At 40.8% G+C, this 19212-nt stretch overlaps 1 protein-coding gene across 8 annotated transcripts in view; it reads left to right on the top strand.

Annotated features, from left to right (window-relative positions):
* The window catches only part of LOC132958316 (sodium/potassium/calcium exchanger 2-like), a 43915-nt gene extending 25722 nt beyond the window's left edge, over positions 1-18193 (top strand). For 5 of the 8 annotated variants that reach the window (XM_061031058.1, XM_061031062.1, XM_061031061.1 and 2 more), the window contains 7 exons: positions 2256-2306; positions 5858-5956; positions 8890-8972; positions 14150-14284; positions 14429-14518; positions 15322-15488; positions 17065-18193. In XM_061031058.1, the coding sequence (XP_060887041.1) occupies positions 2256-2306; positions 5858-5956; positions 8890-8972; positions 14150-14284; positions 14429-14518; positions 15322-15488; positions 17065-17314 (875 nt within the window). In that variant the 3' untranslated portion in view covers positions 17315-18193. The remainder of the gene's footprint in view (positions 1-2255; positions 2307-5857; positions 5957-8889; positions 8973-14149; positions 14285-14428; positions 14519-15321; positions 15489-17064) is intronic. The other 3 variants (XM_061031065.1, XM_061031064.1, XM_061031063.1) reach the window with 1 other exon arrangement.
* Positions 18194-19212: the final 1019 nt, after the last annotated feature.

Below are 19212 nucleotides of genomic sequence, written 5' to 3'. Positions count from 1 at the left end.
TACCTTACACCTACTACACCTACAACTAGAAATAAAGACTTCTAAAGGGAATTTAAGGGTCAGTTGTTTTTTAATATTTCGATACTTGAGCTCCATTTATCCAGGGTGTACAAAAGCTGGCTAGCTTAGCAGATCTTTTACCAAATGCATGAATAAAATGGTGTTATGTCCTGTTGACACCTTCGCTAATGAAAGCGGTGTACATCACTTAGATTGGGTCGGAATGCCAGAGAAAGTGTGAAAAGAGTAGAAAGAGTTTTTCTGTACTTTGTGCTGAGTTGCAAGAAAAGCGTCACTATGTGTTAGGAGAAAGGATCACATACACTGCCCACATACAGATGTACAGATAATAACCACTATTTACAGATTGTGGATATAAATATAGAATCTTTAGGCTGATGCTGACACAGATTTGGTTTCAGAAGCGTTTTGGTTTCTGTTTTGTGAGGAGTGTCCTCCACTAGAGTATCAGCAGGCGAGGGATGGATTCAGACTTTTTTGACTGGGATGGCCAAAACGAGACATTGACTAATACAAATGAATATTATTTATGTTTTACCTTCACAAGTCATATCTACTTTAACTACTTACATTAAAGTATGTGAACTGTGTTATAGTCTAGTCTATATTCTTTAACTTGAAAAAGTAACCTAACAGGGTGGCAACATTTACATCTTCTTAGCTCGACTCTTTATGACTCAAGAAGACGTGTTCGGAGTCACAATTTAAAGTACTAATGAAAGGAAATGTACAACATTTAAATGCAAAAGAAAGCTTCTGGCAGTCTGTTGCAACACTCCCCTAAGTCCTACCTCTGATGTGGCAAAATAGCCAATCATAGTGTAGGATATTGGGCGGTTCGTATAGAGCATATGTTGTACTGAAGGAGAGACTTCTAAAAAACAGCTGAACTGCATTAACGGCTTTTTTATGTGGTGTAAATGTGAGAGGAGTGGTTCAAATGAAGGTTAATCTTGAAGCGTATGCATACTGTGCTTTGTGCTGACATAGTTTTGCAGTATACAGGTCAGAGCAGCCTCGAGGTACAGATAATGAATGATAATCAAGGTTTTTTCATATTGATGACCTGTTCTAATAGGGGCCTTGAAACAGGAGAATTTGAATATTCCCAAATGTTTTCACTGAGGTCTATCCACTTAGCATGTATAAATTACAGATATTTAAGCATGAGTCGACATTTAAAATAAAACATAAAGCAACCACCTGAGTCACGTTTGTTTTTTTTATCACTTTTCCAGTTGAATTAAATCAAGCAGATCCTTCTTTATGGATTCAGCCAGCGTTTTGAGTAATCTATCAAGTACTACCATTTCCTAGGGACCTGCAATCTGTGGTCAGGAGGAGTTCTCATGCAGAATTGAATACATGAAATACATAAATAAAACAAAAGCTTTCTACATAGTAATATAGAGCTAAGTGGAATAGGATATTTAGGTTTATGTTTTGCAGTACGGGAGAATCAGCCCTTCCAAGAGGACCATGTAGGCCTATTTAGTTTTTCTGTCTTACTGTATCTTTTACTAACGAGCAAATACTTTTTTTTTTTGTTGCTTTGACCAGAAAATCAGCATTCAAAATATTGGTCACAGTAGTGCTAAGAGGCAGAAAAGCTGTGAGCCGCTTTCAGGGTCCAGGTTAGGAAGCAGAGCTTGTCGCCCGGTGTCTCCTGTTCTTGCAGCTTCACGTTCAGCTGTTGCTGCAGGTTTTTGATTCCCGGCTAATTCATCATGCAGATGTGCTGACCGTCTATTTACCGTAACACCAAGAACTGCTTCAGTAAGGGAATCAAATTAATTGTTTGGTTTTCATTGTGGAAATAAAATGCCGTATCATCAGGCCTTTGAATAAGCTTGCGTGCAGAGGAGAGAGGGACTCATCTTTTTGTTGCATGTTGACCCAGTAAATTCTCTTCTGACTTTCCCGTTTGTTTTAATAGATCATTGTATACACATCTTTTATTTTGTAGTATGATCAATGCCCCCTCCCTTTCCCCCCTCCTTCTTCTTTAACTTGAACAGTTGGGAGGCTCCTAATCAGACTGTATGATTTCAACCCTGCCGTTTTGTTTTGTACTTATGCAGTGATGACTCTGAGGGACTTTGTTTCTATATGTCACTCCTTGTGCCTGTGTGTGATGTAGAACCAGCCAGCCTGTGTTGTTCTGTCATGTTCACTCTTTTCCTTTTCTCTGTGTGTTCGTTGCCTTACCCTTGTCTTTTGCTGTGATGTTGTAGAGCTTGGGACTTATGGGAAACTAAAATATTATCACTCAATGACTGAGGAAGGTAAGCCTGAAAGTTTTCACTTAACTCGCTTGTGTCATCCCCCTTGGTTTTTTCTCCATGTTTACCATGAAGCAGCTCCTCCGAAACCATTTTTTTTTGTATGCTTGTGAGATTTATTTTGCACAAATTTGCCTTTTAAGTTTGACAACCTCTTTCACTGATTTCACTGACATAAGTGCAAATCATTGTAGCCACACCATTGTGACATTTACTTTTTCTTCTTCTCATCTTTATTTTTGGCTTCTTCTTTTTTTTTGTGTGTCTGCCCAGAGAATATGTACAGACATATTTTGTGTTACTGTGTGTAGTGTTTCTATGGATTTGTATTCTATTTATTGAAAAGATTTGAAAGAAATGTCTAGCATGTTTGGTTTTGTCAAGTAGCCACTGCTTTTTTTTTTTTTGTATTCTGTGTCAAATTTTAAGACGTTTAATTATCTGTGCTGGTAAAATTACACACAAACACACAGCAAACCATCCCATGCCTCACACGCAGAAAACACAAGGCACAAGGATTTCTTTTTTTTTTTTCCTTTCTCCTTCTCCTCTTCTTTTATTCTTTGGCCCCGTTTCCCATCCGCATAGCTGAGAAATACATCATTCATGCCTCTGCGCTCACTCGGAGGTTCCACTTGCACCAGCAGCGGGTGCACAAATGTAAGACGCACGTTGCTGAATTTGGCAAACTGGGGTGACTCATCCCCCCAGTGGTTGCATAACAGGCAGCGCTGACAGGGAAAATGAGCGGCTGTATAACGACAGCAAAGGAAAAGCTGCTTTTTCTTAAAGGCTATGCGATTTCCTCATCTTTACTTAAATTGGGTGGTTCAAAAGATTTACACACCCTAAATGGACCTCCCAGGAAACATATTTTCCCCACTGCAAAGACTTACATTCAAACTGAACAAGATCAAGTTCTTCTTGATGAAGTGGTTGTCTTTCAAGCTATTGTCACACCTAAGTAAAGTCTTTCTTTGCCTTTGTTTTGTCACTCTGAATCACACTCAAAGGAACTGTGAGGTTTCTTTTTTTTGTTCACCATTAGAGCTAAAGCATCATGAAATAGCCTATCAAACTATACTCTGAGGAGAAGCAAAGTATAGCTTCATATTTTAGAGAAAAAAAAATCAAGAAACCTTCTCTGGCCAAAACTAATACAGACCAATCAGGACCTGAATCAAATCTTTGGAGGAGCACATACTGGCTGCTGTGTTGAAGCCAGTACTTCAACATGGCATGTTTCCTTAATGTCTGATGATGTAGTTAGGTCATTTTAAGATTTAATTCAGTGGAAATCTTACATATTGCTCCCTTAAAGCTCAATTAGCTCAAATAAACTAGCAAGATAGCACCGCTAACCTTTGCTTCAGCTAACTCCTATTTTCCAAATTGTTTTCTTTACTAGGTGCTATCTGAAAATTACATATATTCAATCTGATGAACATCTTGAAAATTCAATTTGGTATTTCCCCTTACAGAAGCAGTTGCTAAATCCAGGCACAATGGAGTAAAAACTAGCTAAAGTCTGCTAAGGCTAGCTAGTTCAGCATTCTAGCTTTTTTGACTTGAATGGTAAACTTCATTTGGTGAATTTATGGTTTAAATTATGAATCCCTTAATAGATAAATGTGTTTTTTTGGTTAAACTAAGAAGACTTAAATGATATTAAAGAGAAGACGTTATGCAGTTTGCCACCCAGCCAGAAAACTTGAATCCTTATCTTCTCCATGTCTCTGCTTCAGTGGCACCTGTTCCGCCTTTGAGGGTCTGTGTAAAAATATTTTCAGGACTATAGCGCCGAAATGCCTCATCAGAGTGATTTTCTTAACATTGAAGAAATTCCATTGAACACAGAATCACAAAGCCCAACCCTGCTACTTGTTAACCCATGTAGAGCTAACGATATCACACCCACATTTGATTAACACACACACAATGCACACTCCCTTTACACAACCAATTAACAATGGCCACCTAAGGTGAGTGATGTTATGGCAGTGGAATTTCTGATGCTTTTTTTTTTTTTTCTTTAGAAATGTCAAGTACTTGTGTGTGTGTGTGTGTGCTTGTGCTTGTGTCTGGGAAAGAGAGAGGCGGGAGAGGGGAAGGGCTGTGATGTGCCTTGCCAAAAAAAATAATGAAAAAAGACAAAGTGAGGGGATGAGAGCATTTGCCGATGACAGATGAGGGAGAGAAACAGGAATGAGGGAGAAAAATGCAGCGTGAGATAGAGGGGACAGGAGGAAGGCAGGCGGTGACTCGGGGTGTTTAATGATTTTGCCAGAAGGTCGCAGACAGTTTTGACATGGTTGGGTGGAGTACGCATCTACGCGTCACCGTGTCAAGCGCTGACAAATCAGCTGCGCACCCTCAAAATTAAAACAAACAGAAGAAAAAATCTTTCACATTGATCGCAGTGGGCTGGTTGGGGGAAGGCAGGACACGCATGCAAAACATGACACGCACAGGAAGTCGGTGAAATTAAATATGGACACAGACAGCACCAAGGTTAATGACGCACAGGAGCTTTTAGATACATCAGACAAAGTATCTCAGGACGCCGTTTTGTTTCATACTGTTCCTACTCCTAAAAACCTCAAGCCTGTGTAACCAGCAAATATTCAAATCTAAATGGGAACATTAAAACCTGCACTACAGGATTTTTGTTTATTTATAGTCCCATTTCTTTTAATCTAAGTACTGAATTGTTGTTTGTGTGTATCGTCTGGGGATTTTGTGAAAAATCATTGTTCCCCAAGCCAGCAGTGGTCATAACAACATGAGCAGAAGCGGCTTGCGTGAGCCTGTATTTGTAATGTCAAAAGGCCACGCTTGCTTATATAAACCACAAGGTCATGATGTTCAATTGATGACTGGCTTCAATCTAGGCCCCTGCGTCACAGCACAAATTTCCAGTGCGAGGTATTGATTCAATAAATGTTATCAGCAAATAAAAAACAGATTCATCGCTACGAAATCTATCTCTCACAGTACTTGATTCTGTTTTTTTCAGTCTCTGCACACAGCTATTTCCTACAAACAGGAGAACTTCTAATACAAACAATACACATGTAGAAAGACCAAATCAGCTGGTTCTGTGTTTCAACTTCACATTTGTTATTTATTCAACCACAATGATGCTTTCCCCAGTTCAAACTTTCATTGCTTTCAGTTCCTGGCCTCTGACATCTCTTGTGAGTTTCTGATCTGATACGAGAACCGAGCGAGAGCAGGATCGAACCTGACCTCCAGCTAGGCAGATCTCTTCACAAGAGATTCTCCCGCTGCTGGCTTTACTTCCACCAAGGACCAGGACATTGCAGAATCATCAGGATATGATATGCTATGTCATATTGACTCTCAGTGTTGTTTGAACTGCATTTTTGTGTAAACCACCACCCTGTGGTCGCTGTGCTTTGGCAACGTGACCAATTTGGGGTCAAAGGCGACAAGGAAGGAGCCACGGCGGTGATGATGCCGGGAGACTTTAAAGATGGTGCAGGATGAAGCGCTTTGTTCTAAGTTTAACCTGTGTGGCGATTCTTTTTCAGGTAAATTCCGAGAGAAGGCATCCATCCTTCACAAGATTGCAAAAAAGAAATGCCAAGTGGAGGACAGCGAGAAGGCCAACGGAGTGGCAAGCCGTTCAGGTAAGCTTTGATTTCAAGGGAATGGCAGGCCATTTTAGCTGCATATGCTCCTTTGCTTTCTTTGTGTCTTTCTTAGCTAGCTTGAGGAGGTTGATACCACTCTCCAGAGATTGTAAGGTATCAATGTTCTCAAGGGTTGGGAACCAAAATTCAATTCAGATGTAAAGGAGATAGCAAAGGCTACTAAAAATGGCAGCAAACGTCGGAAAAAAAAAAGGATTTATGCTCAAAACTAAACAACAAAAAAGGTTTCATATCTGACAGGAAGTTTGGCCAGGACTTGTCGATGTGGTCATGCCATGCAGGAACACGACAGACTGTCTGTTTGTGTACATACAAGCTAGCATCTAGGGCTAACACAGGCACGGCGTGATAGAGAAACTGCATTAAACCTTAAAAAGCATGGCTCTACTTCAACAAGAAATATGACCTTTTGCCATGGGATTATTATTAACTGCAAATCTACTTGCATTTTGAATCTGAACAAACATTTAATGACAATAAAGAGCTATTCTTTGTATGTTGCGATTCTGCAAAAGCCCCGTAACTAAGCTTACCTAAGCCCTTCTTTGACGTTGACTTTGAATCCATAACAGCTTAATATTGGTGACCCGGTGTGATATGTCCCAATGTGTGATGGCACTGTCAAGATTCAAGATTCATGATTAACTTTATTGTCTCACAAAGTGGGAAATTTGTCTTTGTACCACAAGAGGTACAACATGTTAAAAAAACAAGCTTCAAGTACACACGCACTCAGGTTTGCACACTGACACACACACACACACACACACACACACACACACACACACACACACACACACACATAGCGTTGTTCCGCCCTGCTGGCTGTGATGTTTTACAGTGATACAGTTTCACTGATGACAAATTTTTACAGGGACATTTCAAAAGTGTTGCATTTTTTTTTCTAAATTACAATGTGTAGTTGGTTTGATAAACATTGTGTGTTTTGGATCCAAAAAATCCCTGCTAATTTCCTTGGCATGTCTGATAAGGCTGTGAGAGGAATGAACCGTCCTGACTTTTGAGTTCATGATTTAGCTAATACAAATATTTAGGTATTCTCAACATTTGACCGCTTTTAAGTTTCTTGTTTCTTCTTTTAAAGAACCCAAATAGATAAGCAGGAGCAGATACAGAATGAATTCAATTCAATGCTTATTTTGTCACCCAGTAGCAAGAGAGCAAATGTTCATCATCTGCAAACTTTCAAACTATTCCATAAAAATATTGTCTGATAATTCAGAAAGGTCCGTCTGCTGTTGCTTAAACTTCATGACGAAGCAAATTAGTCCTCATATTTGACCATTTCCATTATTTCCAGCTGAAATGGTCGATGAGCATTGCATCTGATGTTAAACAAGCATGACATTATCAAGATCTGCCAAATTGATTGCAAGTGTTGTCTTCAAGCAGTATTTAAATCAATCACAGTCACTGCCAAGTGTAATTTATGTGTGTTTTTCACTTCAAAGAGCACTGGACCAAAAGGATAAACAGGAGGCCAGAGGAAACGTTTCATGGCCTCCACGTAGTCAGAGCAGCAGAATCAAAGAGGGGCATAGATGTTTATCAACAGGGCAAAATTATGCTAACAGCGCCACATTAACATATTAGCATCTTAATCAAAATGCATGACTGGTAGCCAGCGCAGCACACTTCACTTCTCAGGCCTCAGACATCTTGGATTTAGTCTGCAGTGTCTGTACTAAAATATTTATCGTCATCAAAGTTTAATAAAAATGAGGCAGGTCAGGTGATTTCTGTATCTGTAACATCACAGAATCCTTGCTAGGAGTGAGGTCATTATGTTGGTTGATTGGTGGGATCAAGTCACTCTATCCATCTGAGGATCCTTCTAATTGCCACAACCACATTTGGTTTAAAGCAATTTCCACAGCAATTATGGCTTTATCATCTGATTACATGGCTTTCGGCTCTTAATTTTATTTTAATAAGGGCCGTTAAGTAAGTCTGGCCTCAAATGGAATAAAGTCATGGCGGCCAACAGGAATTGATGAGGGAGAATGAGAATGATAACAGTCTCAGACATGCACATGCTTGTTTATCCTCAAAAATGTACTTCATTCAACAGCACATTTTGATCAGCATATTCAATGTTGAAATGAGTCGTAGTCTTGAGTATCATTTGTCATTTTCATAGATGGTGAAATAAGAATTGATGCAACAGAATTGTTAGAGTTAAGGCAGTTAATATTGACCTGAGGGTCATTAAAGGTCACATTTTATGCAAAATACACTTCACCATGGATGTGTCCGTAGTCTGTATACAAACCCCCCAATTATAAGAAAAGTCCTTTCTTTCTGTCTTTCACCTGCTCAGCTTTTCAGAAAATGTCTGCTCAAACAGGCCGTTTGGAGATGTTCCCTTCATGACATCACAAAGGGCAGTAACCCCTCCCCCGGGTGGGTGACACTCCCACATCTAGGTGTTTGTTCTGCCCTCTGAGTCTGCCTTCTCACCGTAAACAATTGGGCCTGGTGCAAGAAAGCCAAGGCACATCCCTCTTCCAGAGAGGGGGCGTGGTCAGACACAGCTCATTTACATATTTAAAGCTACAGACACAGAAACAGCCTGTTCTGAGCAGGGCTGAAATAGAGGCGTTTACAGGCATGATCAAATACAGGATCAGAGTGGATAAAGGAATGAGCACCTGCAAAGTAACTTCAGGTCTCATAAAAATGTAGAGGAGCAAAAGGCACATGTTGAAGTATTAAGTAGCGAGACATCTTTTTTACAGTCCATGTATGCAGGGATAAAGGGGTTAACTCCCCAACGATGCAGAGGGTTTTGTCTCCCACCTTTCTCAGCGTCATTACAGCGAACAACCTCATGTCTTTCTGAAGCTTTTGTTCCTAAAAGCTTTTCACTCTCATTATTCTTCCCACAGATAAGAACCTTCCTAACAGCTCCAGCGTGGAAGTGGAAGTGACGCCACCCATGAATGGAACAGCGGGACAAGAGGGCGAAACGGTAAGAAAGCCGCGTAACACACATGCAATCGCATCACAGCAACGGAGGGGGGAAAAATATCGGTTTTATACCCGGTCCAGTTAGGAATGAGAAAAAAAAAAGAAGACATCAAAGTTGGAGAGACATTTATGAATATTTTATGCCTTTCATCTGTGTCTGTGTTCCACCTTGAGTGTGATTGATGCAAAGGTTGCGCTAGCTCTGGCACCGGTCACTGCTGCTGATAATTTCCCAGCATGCACTCCGGCGAGTTCCTCCATCTTCAGCCAGACCTGTCAAAGACCCGCCTCCTCCCACCGAGTTCTGTAATCACACTCCTCTCTCACCTGCTGCTGCCCACCGCTGGGCGCTGGAAACAAACACGCTGGCACACGTGCCTCGACAAACACACACATAAACACACCGACAGTCTTGACACACGGCCAGGCAGTGTGGCTCAGTGTGGCACCTGCAGCAGTTGTGAGGGATAGCAGCGGGATGCAGTGACCTGCCGGCTGCCGGGCCAGCAGACGGCCCTGAGGCAAGAGGCCAACGAGTCAAAGTCCAAAACTTATACGGGAACTGGCCCAGGAGACGAGTGTGTCGGTCATCCTGCTGGATTCTCACTGCTTACATCACACTTACCAAGAATAACCCAAAATGAAGCTGAACTCTTTATCTTATCTTCTCAAAGGTTATATTTTTGACTTGGTCTTGAGCATGAAATGTGAACATATACCATTTAAACAAGCCAGAATCTTTTTCCAATGCTGTTAGTAGTTTTTAAAACAAATCTTAATGAAGTGAATTGGCTATTTAACTTTTTTTTTTTTATCCCTGCAAAAACACTTTTAAATTCCGACTTTTTCATAATCACTAATAATCAAACTCCCACCAGGTTGTTTTTATTTTGAATACATCAAAACAAATAAGTCCTTAAATTCAATTTAATGGCGTGTGTAAAGTCAATCACTGGGCGCTGAAAACAAACAGTAACCAGAGAAAGAAACTCCACAAAAACACAGTCATCTAAAGCAATGTGTCCTTAGCTAAACTGCTGGAGCAAAATTGTACCTGTGCAACCAATGCCTGCACAGGCTGCTCCATTTTGACTCTATGTTATGTCATAATGCAACATTTGCAAAGATTAAAAAAAGAAGAGCCTGCCTCTGTTTCCTGAGTGTGCATGCTTTGCTTCTTATGAAACTCTGGGGTACGTTTGAGTCCAGCACGAGGAAAGGCAAACTCTGCCACTAACACTTAAGTTTATTGTATAAGAGGTGAATATAGTTTGAAGAAACCTTTAAAGGCTTTAGCAGAATAAACACTAGGCCTAAACAACAGTCACATTTTACATTTATATTGTTAAAGTGATTATTATAGGTTTTAATGCTCTGCAAATAAACTGTAATTTGATGATTAACTTTGTGGACAGAGGTCTTAACTCAACCATCAAAGGACTATAGGCATTTTAATCTGGTACAATCCCCCTCTGAATCAAAGCCCTGGCTTAATAAAACACTAAGTAAGCAGCTGAATAATTACTGAAAAAATGTGATCTTTCTGCACCAAAGGAAGAGGCACTGTGGCACCTTGACATTCAGCTTTCCTCCCAGGTAAGATACAGTATCTATAAATACAGAGCGGTGTGGGAGCATGCAGGAGGTTCTCAGAATAGACAGAACAAGAAAAGATGAGCCCTACTTCCCAACATGACCGTGTGTGTATTGATCTATTCTGCCGCACCAACTTGTTTTCAGATTGATCTCTCACTCTTTGGGTTAATAATAGACGGGAGGGATAAAAATGTCTCTCCAGAAGCTGAAAATATTCATTTCCAAAAATTGAAGGCATTGCAGACTTCTTTAGAAAGATGTTTCAGACTGGCTTTTGTACTTAATTTTTATGAGGTGAGGGCAGAAAAACCTGATAAAAGGAAATATTAAACTTTTTCCAGAAGGTCAGTCACTGAATTTGGAAGAGGTGAACCCTTATTGGCATGCCAAAGTCTCATATGCGGCTATTTTTAGGGATCTGTCCCACAGTGCACCTGTCTGTGTCAGCCAGGAAGTCGCTGGAATCAGCTCACACCTTCATATGGCGCCCGAGGCTTGGCCTTCTAATATTTTCTTCCCTGCTGGACGCCTTGGCAACTCAGATTGGGGAATAAGGTGATAGTTAAGGTCAAATTAAAAAATCTGCAGCAGACTTTTACAACTATTTCTTGGCTTCGTTTTCTGCTGTGCAAACCTCTTGGGAGCTGCATGGACAGAAATGATCAAATCTTGTGATATTTTCTGTAACTGCAAGAAAGTAAAGTTTACTTTTCAAAAAAAGCAACATGTGCTAGAGTGTCTGCGTACTGTACATTCATCAAGCTCTAATTTTAAAAAGGCCATTTTCGGATAAAAATGAATAACAATCATGTTCAGGGTATGACGCACAAAAAATGTCTCTCTGTAAAAATATAAGCAGGATTTTCTACTCTCAACACTCGTAGATTATTTCTGAGAGTTTCAAGCTCCTGTAATCACTTCTTTTGAGAGCATACTGGGAAACTACAGGAAATCAACGTATAGCTATTTATGACTCACACCAACTCCTCTGTCAAAGCATAAAGGATATGGAGAAAAAAATCACTTTTGTATGAAGGGTTTCTCATGAATTTAATGGAGATGAGTGACATCTCTTTGAATATCTGGTCGCTCTTTTAGCTCTTTGATTGAGAATTTGATATCCAGAAGGTAAGAAAGATAAACCCATACATGAGATACTAAGACAAGACAAGATTTAAAGCACAAATAGATCAATTGTCCATGACAAAATAGTGACTAATCTAATGTGATGCTTCTGATATTTAAACAATTAAAAGAAGCTTGTTTAGTTTCTGTAAAAATGTAACGTAAAGTACTGAAGATGGGGCAAAACTTTCTTTAAAACACAAACAAATCAGATGCACACCAGTGATTAAGCACCTTGGAATAAATGTTCATTATTGTTTTTTGTTATCAACTGCTAGTTTTACATCTTCTCCACAGTCATGTTCAAAAATGCTTTAGGGCTTGGCTACTTGTGATGGATAACCCCCTACCTATTCCACCTGCCAACCAGGATAGAGACATACCATCGTGTATCCAACCACACATCCAAGTATAGTCCCTCCTAACACAAAAAAAAGGATCCCAACAATCCACAAACAAAAGGTGTAAAAAGGAAGTTTACAAAATGATTGAGTGTTGCTTCCATTTTTATCTCTGCTGTGGTATCGCCATAAACACGGCTGCACTCTGTCCAACCCAGGAAACAAAGAAGTCGGATTAACAACGCTTTTGTGCGGTCAGAAAAAGAAATCAAAAGCGTTGCCACACACCAGGCGTCAACACACGCGCCCCCTTCTGGGAAGTTGAAAAAAAGAAAAAAAAAAGAAAGGAAAATGTCACGCCTCCCCTCACAGCTCTGTGGCGACAGGTAAAAGTCAGTGCCTTTAAGCTCTGAGTTGGCAGCGGTGCCAACTGAGGCACTGTAGGGCAGGAAGGGCCCCCGAGGGTCTGGCATTTGGAAACCAACTCGCTCTGAGTTGTGAGGCCCAGCTCTGAGGGGAACTTTGGTAGAGAAGGCAGGTAAAGGGAATGATAAATTGAGCAATGACAGACTCGCAGTGTGCTGTGTCAGCCGAAAACAACATATCTACATAAGAGCTGCAGGGCAAACTGCAATGTCATATAATACATCTTCTTTTACTGGAGTATAATACCAAGCTGTTGCTGCTGTTTGTATCCTACAATCAGTTACTGTACATGAAAAATCCCTCATATCTTTACATTGAGGGAATAAGTGGATTGGGTTCCGAGCTGATCCCCCTAAAGCCTCACGTTTTTGGTTACAGCTCCTTTTCTTTTACGGAAAACAATGCAGCCATCTGGCTGTGAAGAGGAGGAGAAATCAGAATGCCGAGCATAAGTGATGCAAGCGCTGCCTTTTGTTTGGCAGCTCTGATTACCAAGGTTACCAGGCAGTGCTCACCAGCAGCGGCTGTCACAGCAGGATAGGCTCCATATGATTCATGATTTGAGCAGTAGCCATCTTTAAAGATTTCTGCTTCACCCTCTGAGCATTATTAGTGATTGTATTTAGTGTGACTTGAATGATTTTCTGGAGAAAATGATCATTTAGACAGCTACATCTGTTATCAACATCTGTCCTACTTTGTGTTTTGTTTTTTACCCCGTCTGTTTTTACTTGTTATTTTACACCTTTCCTATCTCCCCCCCCCCTCAAAGGTGCAAGAGACAAATTCTTGGTCATCAGTGTGTTCTGCTTAGATCTGCATGTGTCAACCTGTCTCTGCAGGTCCCCATGGCTCAAACGCACCCTTTATAATTGGAAACAAAGGGACCGCAGACATCTTTCCTCTCTCAGAAGGCTCTGGTGTTTTACCATTAAAGACCTCAAGTGCCATAATGTTTGACTGAGAGTTGGAAAAAGCTGAACAGGTTGCGCAAGTTTATGCCACAAATGAAAAGATCGTTCTTTCTTGCTGATGCCTCAGAATGTGTCATCTTCCCGTGCTGACAGCTTATTTGATGCTGATCTGCAGAGAGGTGATGCTCTTTGCCTCGCTTGGCATTCCAGTGGCAGGTCCAATCAGACCCCAAGGGGGGATGCTCTGCCTCTGTGCAGCCAGCGTCAGCAGTCAGCAGTGATGAGCCCCTGATGACTGGAGAGGCTGAGCCCTTCAGGGCCCGCTGCAATTCTCCCAAATCACAGTCATCAGGCTCCCCTGTCTTAAGGTCACGGCAGAGCAGAGACACGTGCACATCCAGGTCCTGCCATCATTTTCCGCAGAACCTCGGCACTGTCTTTTTTTCTTCTTCTGAAGTGCTGGTGCTGCAAGAGTGCCTCCTTCCTCTCTGGGTTGTTGCTATGGAGAGGTGTGTCCCAATGAGACAAGTTATCAAGTTGAAGGAGACACTTGGATTGTTGTGAATTTTTCCCCCTTAAGGAACAAGTAAAAAGCATGACTCAACGTGTGTTTACCTCTTATCTAATCCCAGATGGTACATTAAGGGACAAGGGATGACACTGCATGAAGACACCTTAATAAGAAGGAAACAAGGGGGGAAAGGAGGAATTAATCATTCTGATGTGGTTTGATTTGTAAGCTCTATATCCTTACCGTGCTTCCGTTCTTTCGTCAGGCTGAGGACGAGGAGGAGGAGGACCAGCCTCTGAGCCTGTCCTGGCCCGAATCCAACCGCAAGCGCTTCACCTACCTCTTAATCATGCCCATCGTCCTCCCCCTGTGGCTTACGCTGCCTGATGTCAGAAAACAGGTGAGTAAGACAAAGTTTACTCTCTCACAACATTAAAACAAGACTTTCATGAGCTTTATAAGGGTGAAGTTAAAGTTATGTGATTTTACCTCTAAATCCACTATTCTCTCTCTCTCTCTCTCGCTTTTTCCAATCTTCTTTCAGTCTGCTAAGAAGTTCTTCCCCATCACCTTCCTGGGTGCTATCAGCTGGATTGCAGCCTTCTCCTACTTAATGGTGTGGTGGGCTCACCAGGTAACCAAACATTAAGTGGCCATGTTATGTTCATGTTCAAATTTTTACATTTTAATTCTGTGAAACCTCCTTGCTTGGGATTGGCTGATTGGTTAGCTCTGTTATAGCAACATGAGCATGTAAAGACTTCTTTGAATTTCATGATATAAACAAAATCCTCCAGGTAGAAAAATCTGTCTGAAACCTGCACCTGATTGCACCAGCTCTGCATAAGTTCAAACATAGCCGAGTCTGAATGGGACTGAACGAGTCCCAGGGGGGACCTTAGCTTTTTTTTTAGACACAATTAGGGTTTCCAAGGTCAAAAGGTTGGGAACCACTGACATGGAGGATGAGGAGGAGCAGAGGGTTTTACTGGCTGTTTGGTGTCAGCAGTGTGTTCTTTGTGCTACCATAATGCTTTGGAATATTTTACATACATTTTCGTAGCTGTTTGTGGATTTACAGCGGTTAGCGGAAGCTATTTACAGTCGTTAGTGTTTTCGGAGACAATTAGACATGGAAACACTGTGACCAACCATGCAATATAAAATGACTTATCACCCCCCATTTACTTTTAAAATGAAACCATATTCTAAATTCCCACTCATAAATAACTACAGTACAATAATCACACTCATAATAGTTACAAGAGATTGTCGGAGCTCAAGTTTTTTTCACCTCTGTCACCTCCAAAGCATCACAAGGAAATTAAAAATAGCTGGAACAAAAGATTAGGTTTTTTTCTTTTTTCTTTTTTTTTTTTTTTTTTTACCCCTAAGCTTAGTTTCCTTTTTTTTTCCTTTCTTTTTTTTTTTTTGCAGGTTGGAGAGACCATTGGGATTACAGAGGAGATTATGGGCCTGACTATATTAGCAGCTGGAACCTCCATCCCTGACCTCATCACCAGTGTTATCGTGGCACGCAAGGGTCTGGGGGATATGGCGGTATCCAGCTCCGTCGGCTCAAACATCTTCGACATCACCGTTGGGTATGCCATTTGAGCAAGATTTGAGTAATGTTGTGCAATACTTTGAAATTGTTTGCCATACTTTTGCCGTGAGATATGTGACTGTTTAAAGTTGTAATGATAAAAATAAAAGCTCTTGCAGCTGGTTTGGTAACATTTTAAAGCAAAGAAGACGAGGAGAGCCTCTATTATTGACTTGTTTCCTGAAGCACTGCTTTGATGTAACAGTCTCCACATGGAACAGTGATGTCACTGACGCGTCTTTGAGTGCAACGTAGTGCTTTTAGAGAAATACTTCAAACACAATGGTATAAGATTAGTCCTGCCGTATATATCCAAAGCATAGTTTCTCATTCATAGTTCAATATAGCATTTCAGCTGATTACAAAGCACTCCACTTGACTACTGTCTCCAATGTGATCAGCCTGTATTGTGCCTGGATTACATCAGCAGAACTGTATTTACACATTCTCTCATCTTCTTTGTGATATAATAATGGAATAAATATGGTACTTATGTGCATAAGCACGGTCCTGGTATTACACACAGCTACACATCTGTAGACATATATATATATATATACATAGAGAGAGAGAGAGAGAGAGAGAGAGAGAGAGAGATAAAGATTTACACATGTATTGTGCTGATCCCTCAAATGCAGTTAACAAACACTTGTGGAAAATAAATAAAGTATAATGAACTGTTCATGTACATGCAGCCCCGCTTGAAACTCTGGAGAGTGATAATGCTTGTTGTAATCCGTATAGCACCCTCTGCTGGTGAAAGAGAACAGCTAGTGTAATTCAATTAAACTCAAAGAAGTGATATTTGATTGGTGAATAAATCTAGTAATATCGGCACATATCTGATAAAATTAGCCGATACTAATAGTCACTTGATACGTTAATATCGGCCGATATTATCGGCTGGCCAATAAATCGGTCGGGCTCTACTAGACCAGGTAATCAAAAAAAGGTGAGACTAACAAGACACAGGAAAACAAAACTGGTGGGAAACACACAGAGGCATGAAGAAACACTAAAGACATGATACACGATGGGAAATAAAATAAAACAGGAAACACTGAAAACTAAACTCAGCATTATCAACAGAAAAAGACACAGATAACAGAGAAACTCAAGGATACCAATGACCAAATAAAACGGGAAATCACAACAACAAGGAATAAACAAATGAAACAAGAGATAATCATGACAGCAAGGTGTTGAGTGATTCTGTTGGACAGCGACACATTTCAGCTGCTGCTAAGTTGTACTTTTTGTAATTAGGTTCGGCTGAGTAACACTTATTGTTGATACATTTTGCTGTGTCATATTCACTTAAATGCACACTCTGCTGCACTCTGCTGAGTAATGCATCCTCAGGCTATAAAAAGCTGGTCTCCTCTGTTTACATTAGGCATCCTTGTCAGCATTTTTTATTTTAAACCCACAAAATCATGAAAATCTAATATTTGGGTCTGATTAAAAAATAAAGCTAAATGGTTGATGTAATGTTTGCCCAAATCCCAAATATGTTTTCTCCCGGAGTAAGCTGTCTTTGATTGTTTTATTTACATGTGTTTGTGTATCCACAGGCTGCCGTTCCCCTGGATCCTCTGGTCCTTCTTCAGCGGCATGAAGCCGGTGCAAGTCAGCTCCAACGGCCTCTTCTGTGCCATCGTGCTCCTCTTCCTAATGCTCATCTTCGTCATCATCTCCATCGCCGCCTGCAAGTGGCGCATGAGCAAGCTGCTCGGCTTCATCATGTTCATGCTGTATTTTGTCTTCCTGGTGGTCAGCGTCATGCTGGAGGACAAGGTCATCACCTGCCCCGTGTCCGTGTGAGGACCTGCGAGGACCCGCTTCCTCTCCTCTCGTCACCACCACAAACAACCACCGACACAACAATCCTTCTTGTCTGCCATCGCTCTCACCTGACCCTTGTGATCCTTTAACCCGGGAACGAAATAGGAATATGGATTGCTGGAGGAGAGTATGATACAAAAAAAAATATGAAATCTGCCTTTATCTTCAGTAAGCAGACGGTGGCGGGGAGGGGTTAAATCAACAAGGACGCAAGACTTTTGACTTGGCTGGTTTAGCTTTGGCCTAGCCTGAGTGGATTTATATTTGTTATTGTTATTTAATAGGCAGGTAAGGAGGGAGTAGTGGATGTACCAGCCAAATATAGAAGCATTATGCATGCCATTAGTGTCACTAGATGAGCTGGAATCAAGACTACACCTGGTAGGCTGAGGAGGATGGCCTCCTGTGAACTTTGGGTGGGGGTGGGGGGGAGGGGGGGGGCAAGAGGTGCACTGTATAAAACTCTTAAAACAAGTGCAGTGGCTGAGCTGAGATTGAACACAAATTAACTACTGCTGTCTCCAATAGAGTGAAAAGGAATTTGCGGATGAGGAAATGGCAGACTGTGTGGATGAAGATTTTGCTCCAAATGTGTTCTCTATCTGAAATAAAAGAGGGAAAAGACTCTCCTCTGGGCTCTGCACCTGAGCGACAAGGGACAAAACACCCTTTCTGGGCAGACAAACTTCTTCTTTCTTATTATTTCTTTCTCTTTTTTTTTTTTGGATTTATCACATGCTCAGTCTGACTGACAAGTTCAAGCTCCACCTCTTCCCTGCCGGACGTCGTTTTTTCACCGCTGGATGTCTCTTCAGAGGATTCTTTTTTTTTTTAATTTTTGGATTCATTTTCATGAAATACATAGAGGTAGCAGTAGAAGTACTGTAGCAGTGTTAGATCATATAGAGTCATCTCTGCAATCTTCTCCTATTTTTATTCTTTTGCCACTGAACACACGTTCTGATTGTGCAGAACTTTCCATGCTTCACACGCACCGAGTGACAAAGCCAAGAAGAGAAAAGAAAAAAAATCCTAACTCAAGTTTAGCCTCTCAAAATATATGCTTGCCTTGAATATCTTTCACTGGTTTGAAAAAAAAGGCATGAGTTCTGTAGACTCATTGAAGTTCCATATTGAAGTCTATGTCAAAATACTACAGTTGAAAAGAACTAAACAGTGTTTAAGCGTCACGGTTGATTTAGATTAGTCATTGTGTAGTGCTTTGTTCACTGTAGAACTGGGCTCAACTCACCGGCTAGTCAAGCTCCTGGTTAGTAGTTTTATGGAGTCAACTGCATGTAAAAATAGACACTTGGAGGTGAATAATACCAATCAACATTTAAGAAGTTGTAAACCAAAATGTACACTTTTTGAAAATATGTTTCATAACTTCTTAATGCAAAACCACTGCTCAGTCTCTATGTAGAAATGTCAACACGTACGGTCAATGATATCTATCAAACTTGTGCAATTTCTTTTCTAATCAAAGGTGCTTTTGTGTGCATGTGTGCAATCTGCATTTGAATCATCACACAATAACCATCTCTTATATTTAGCTATGAATAGAGGTTATACTACCAGTATTTTGCAACTAACTGCAAAAAATATATATATAAACCAATCTGTGTTTTATACTGGAAATATAAAAAAACGAAACACGATCTCTCTTTAAGCTACATAGAATGTGGAAATCACTGATTTAACAGCAATATACTGTGTGTGTCGTCCTTGCGTCTCTTTCTCCTCCCTGTCAGGATGTGATTCGAAACCCCGAAAGAAAAAAAAAGTGTGTGTGTGTGTGTGTGTGTGTGTGTGTGTGTGTGTGTGTGGGAGGGGGGGGGGGGACCATTTCTCTGCAGCCCCTTTCTGTTAGAGCT

Source organism: Labrus mixtus, chromosome 23, assembly GCF_963584025.1.
Source record: "Labrus mixtus chromosome 23, fLabMix1.1, whole genome shotgun sequence".
Lineage (NCBI taxonomy): Eukaryota > Metazoa > Chordata > Actinopteri > Labriformes > Labridae > Labrus > Labrus mixtus.
The sequence above is the reverse complement of the archived record's forward strand: the minus strand, read 5'-3'. Positions and strand labels throughout refer to the sequence as shown.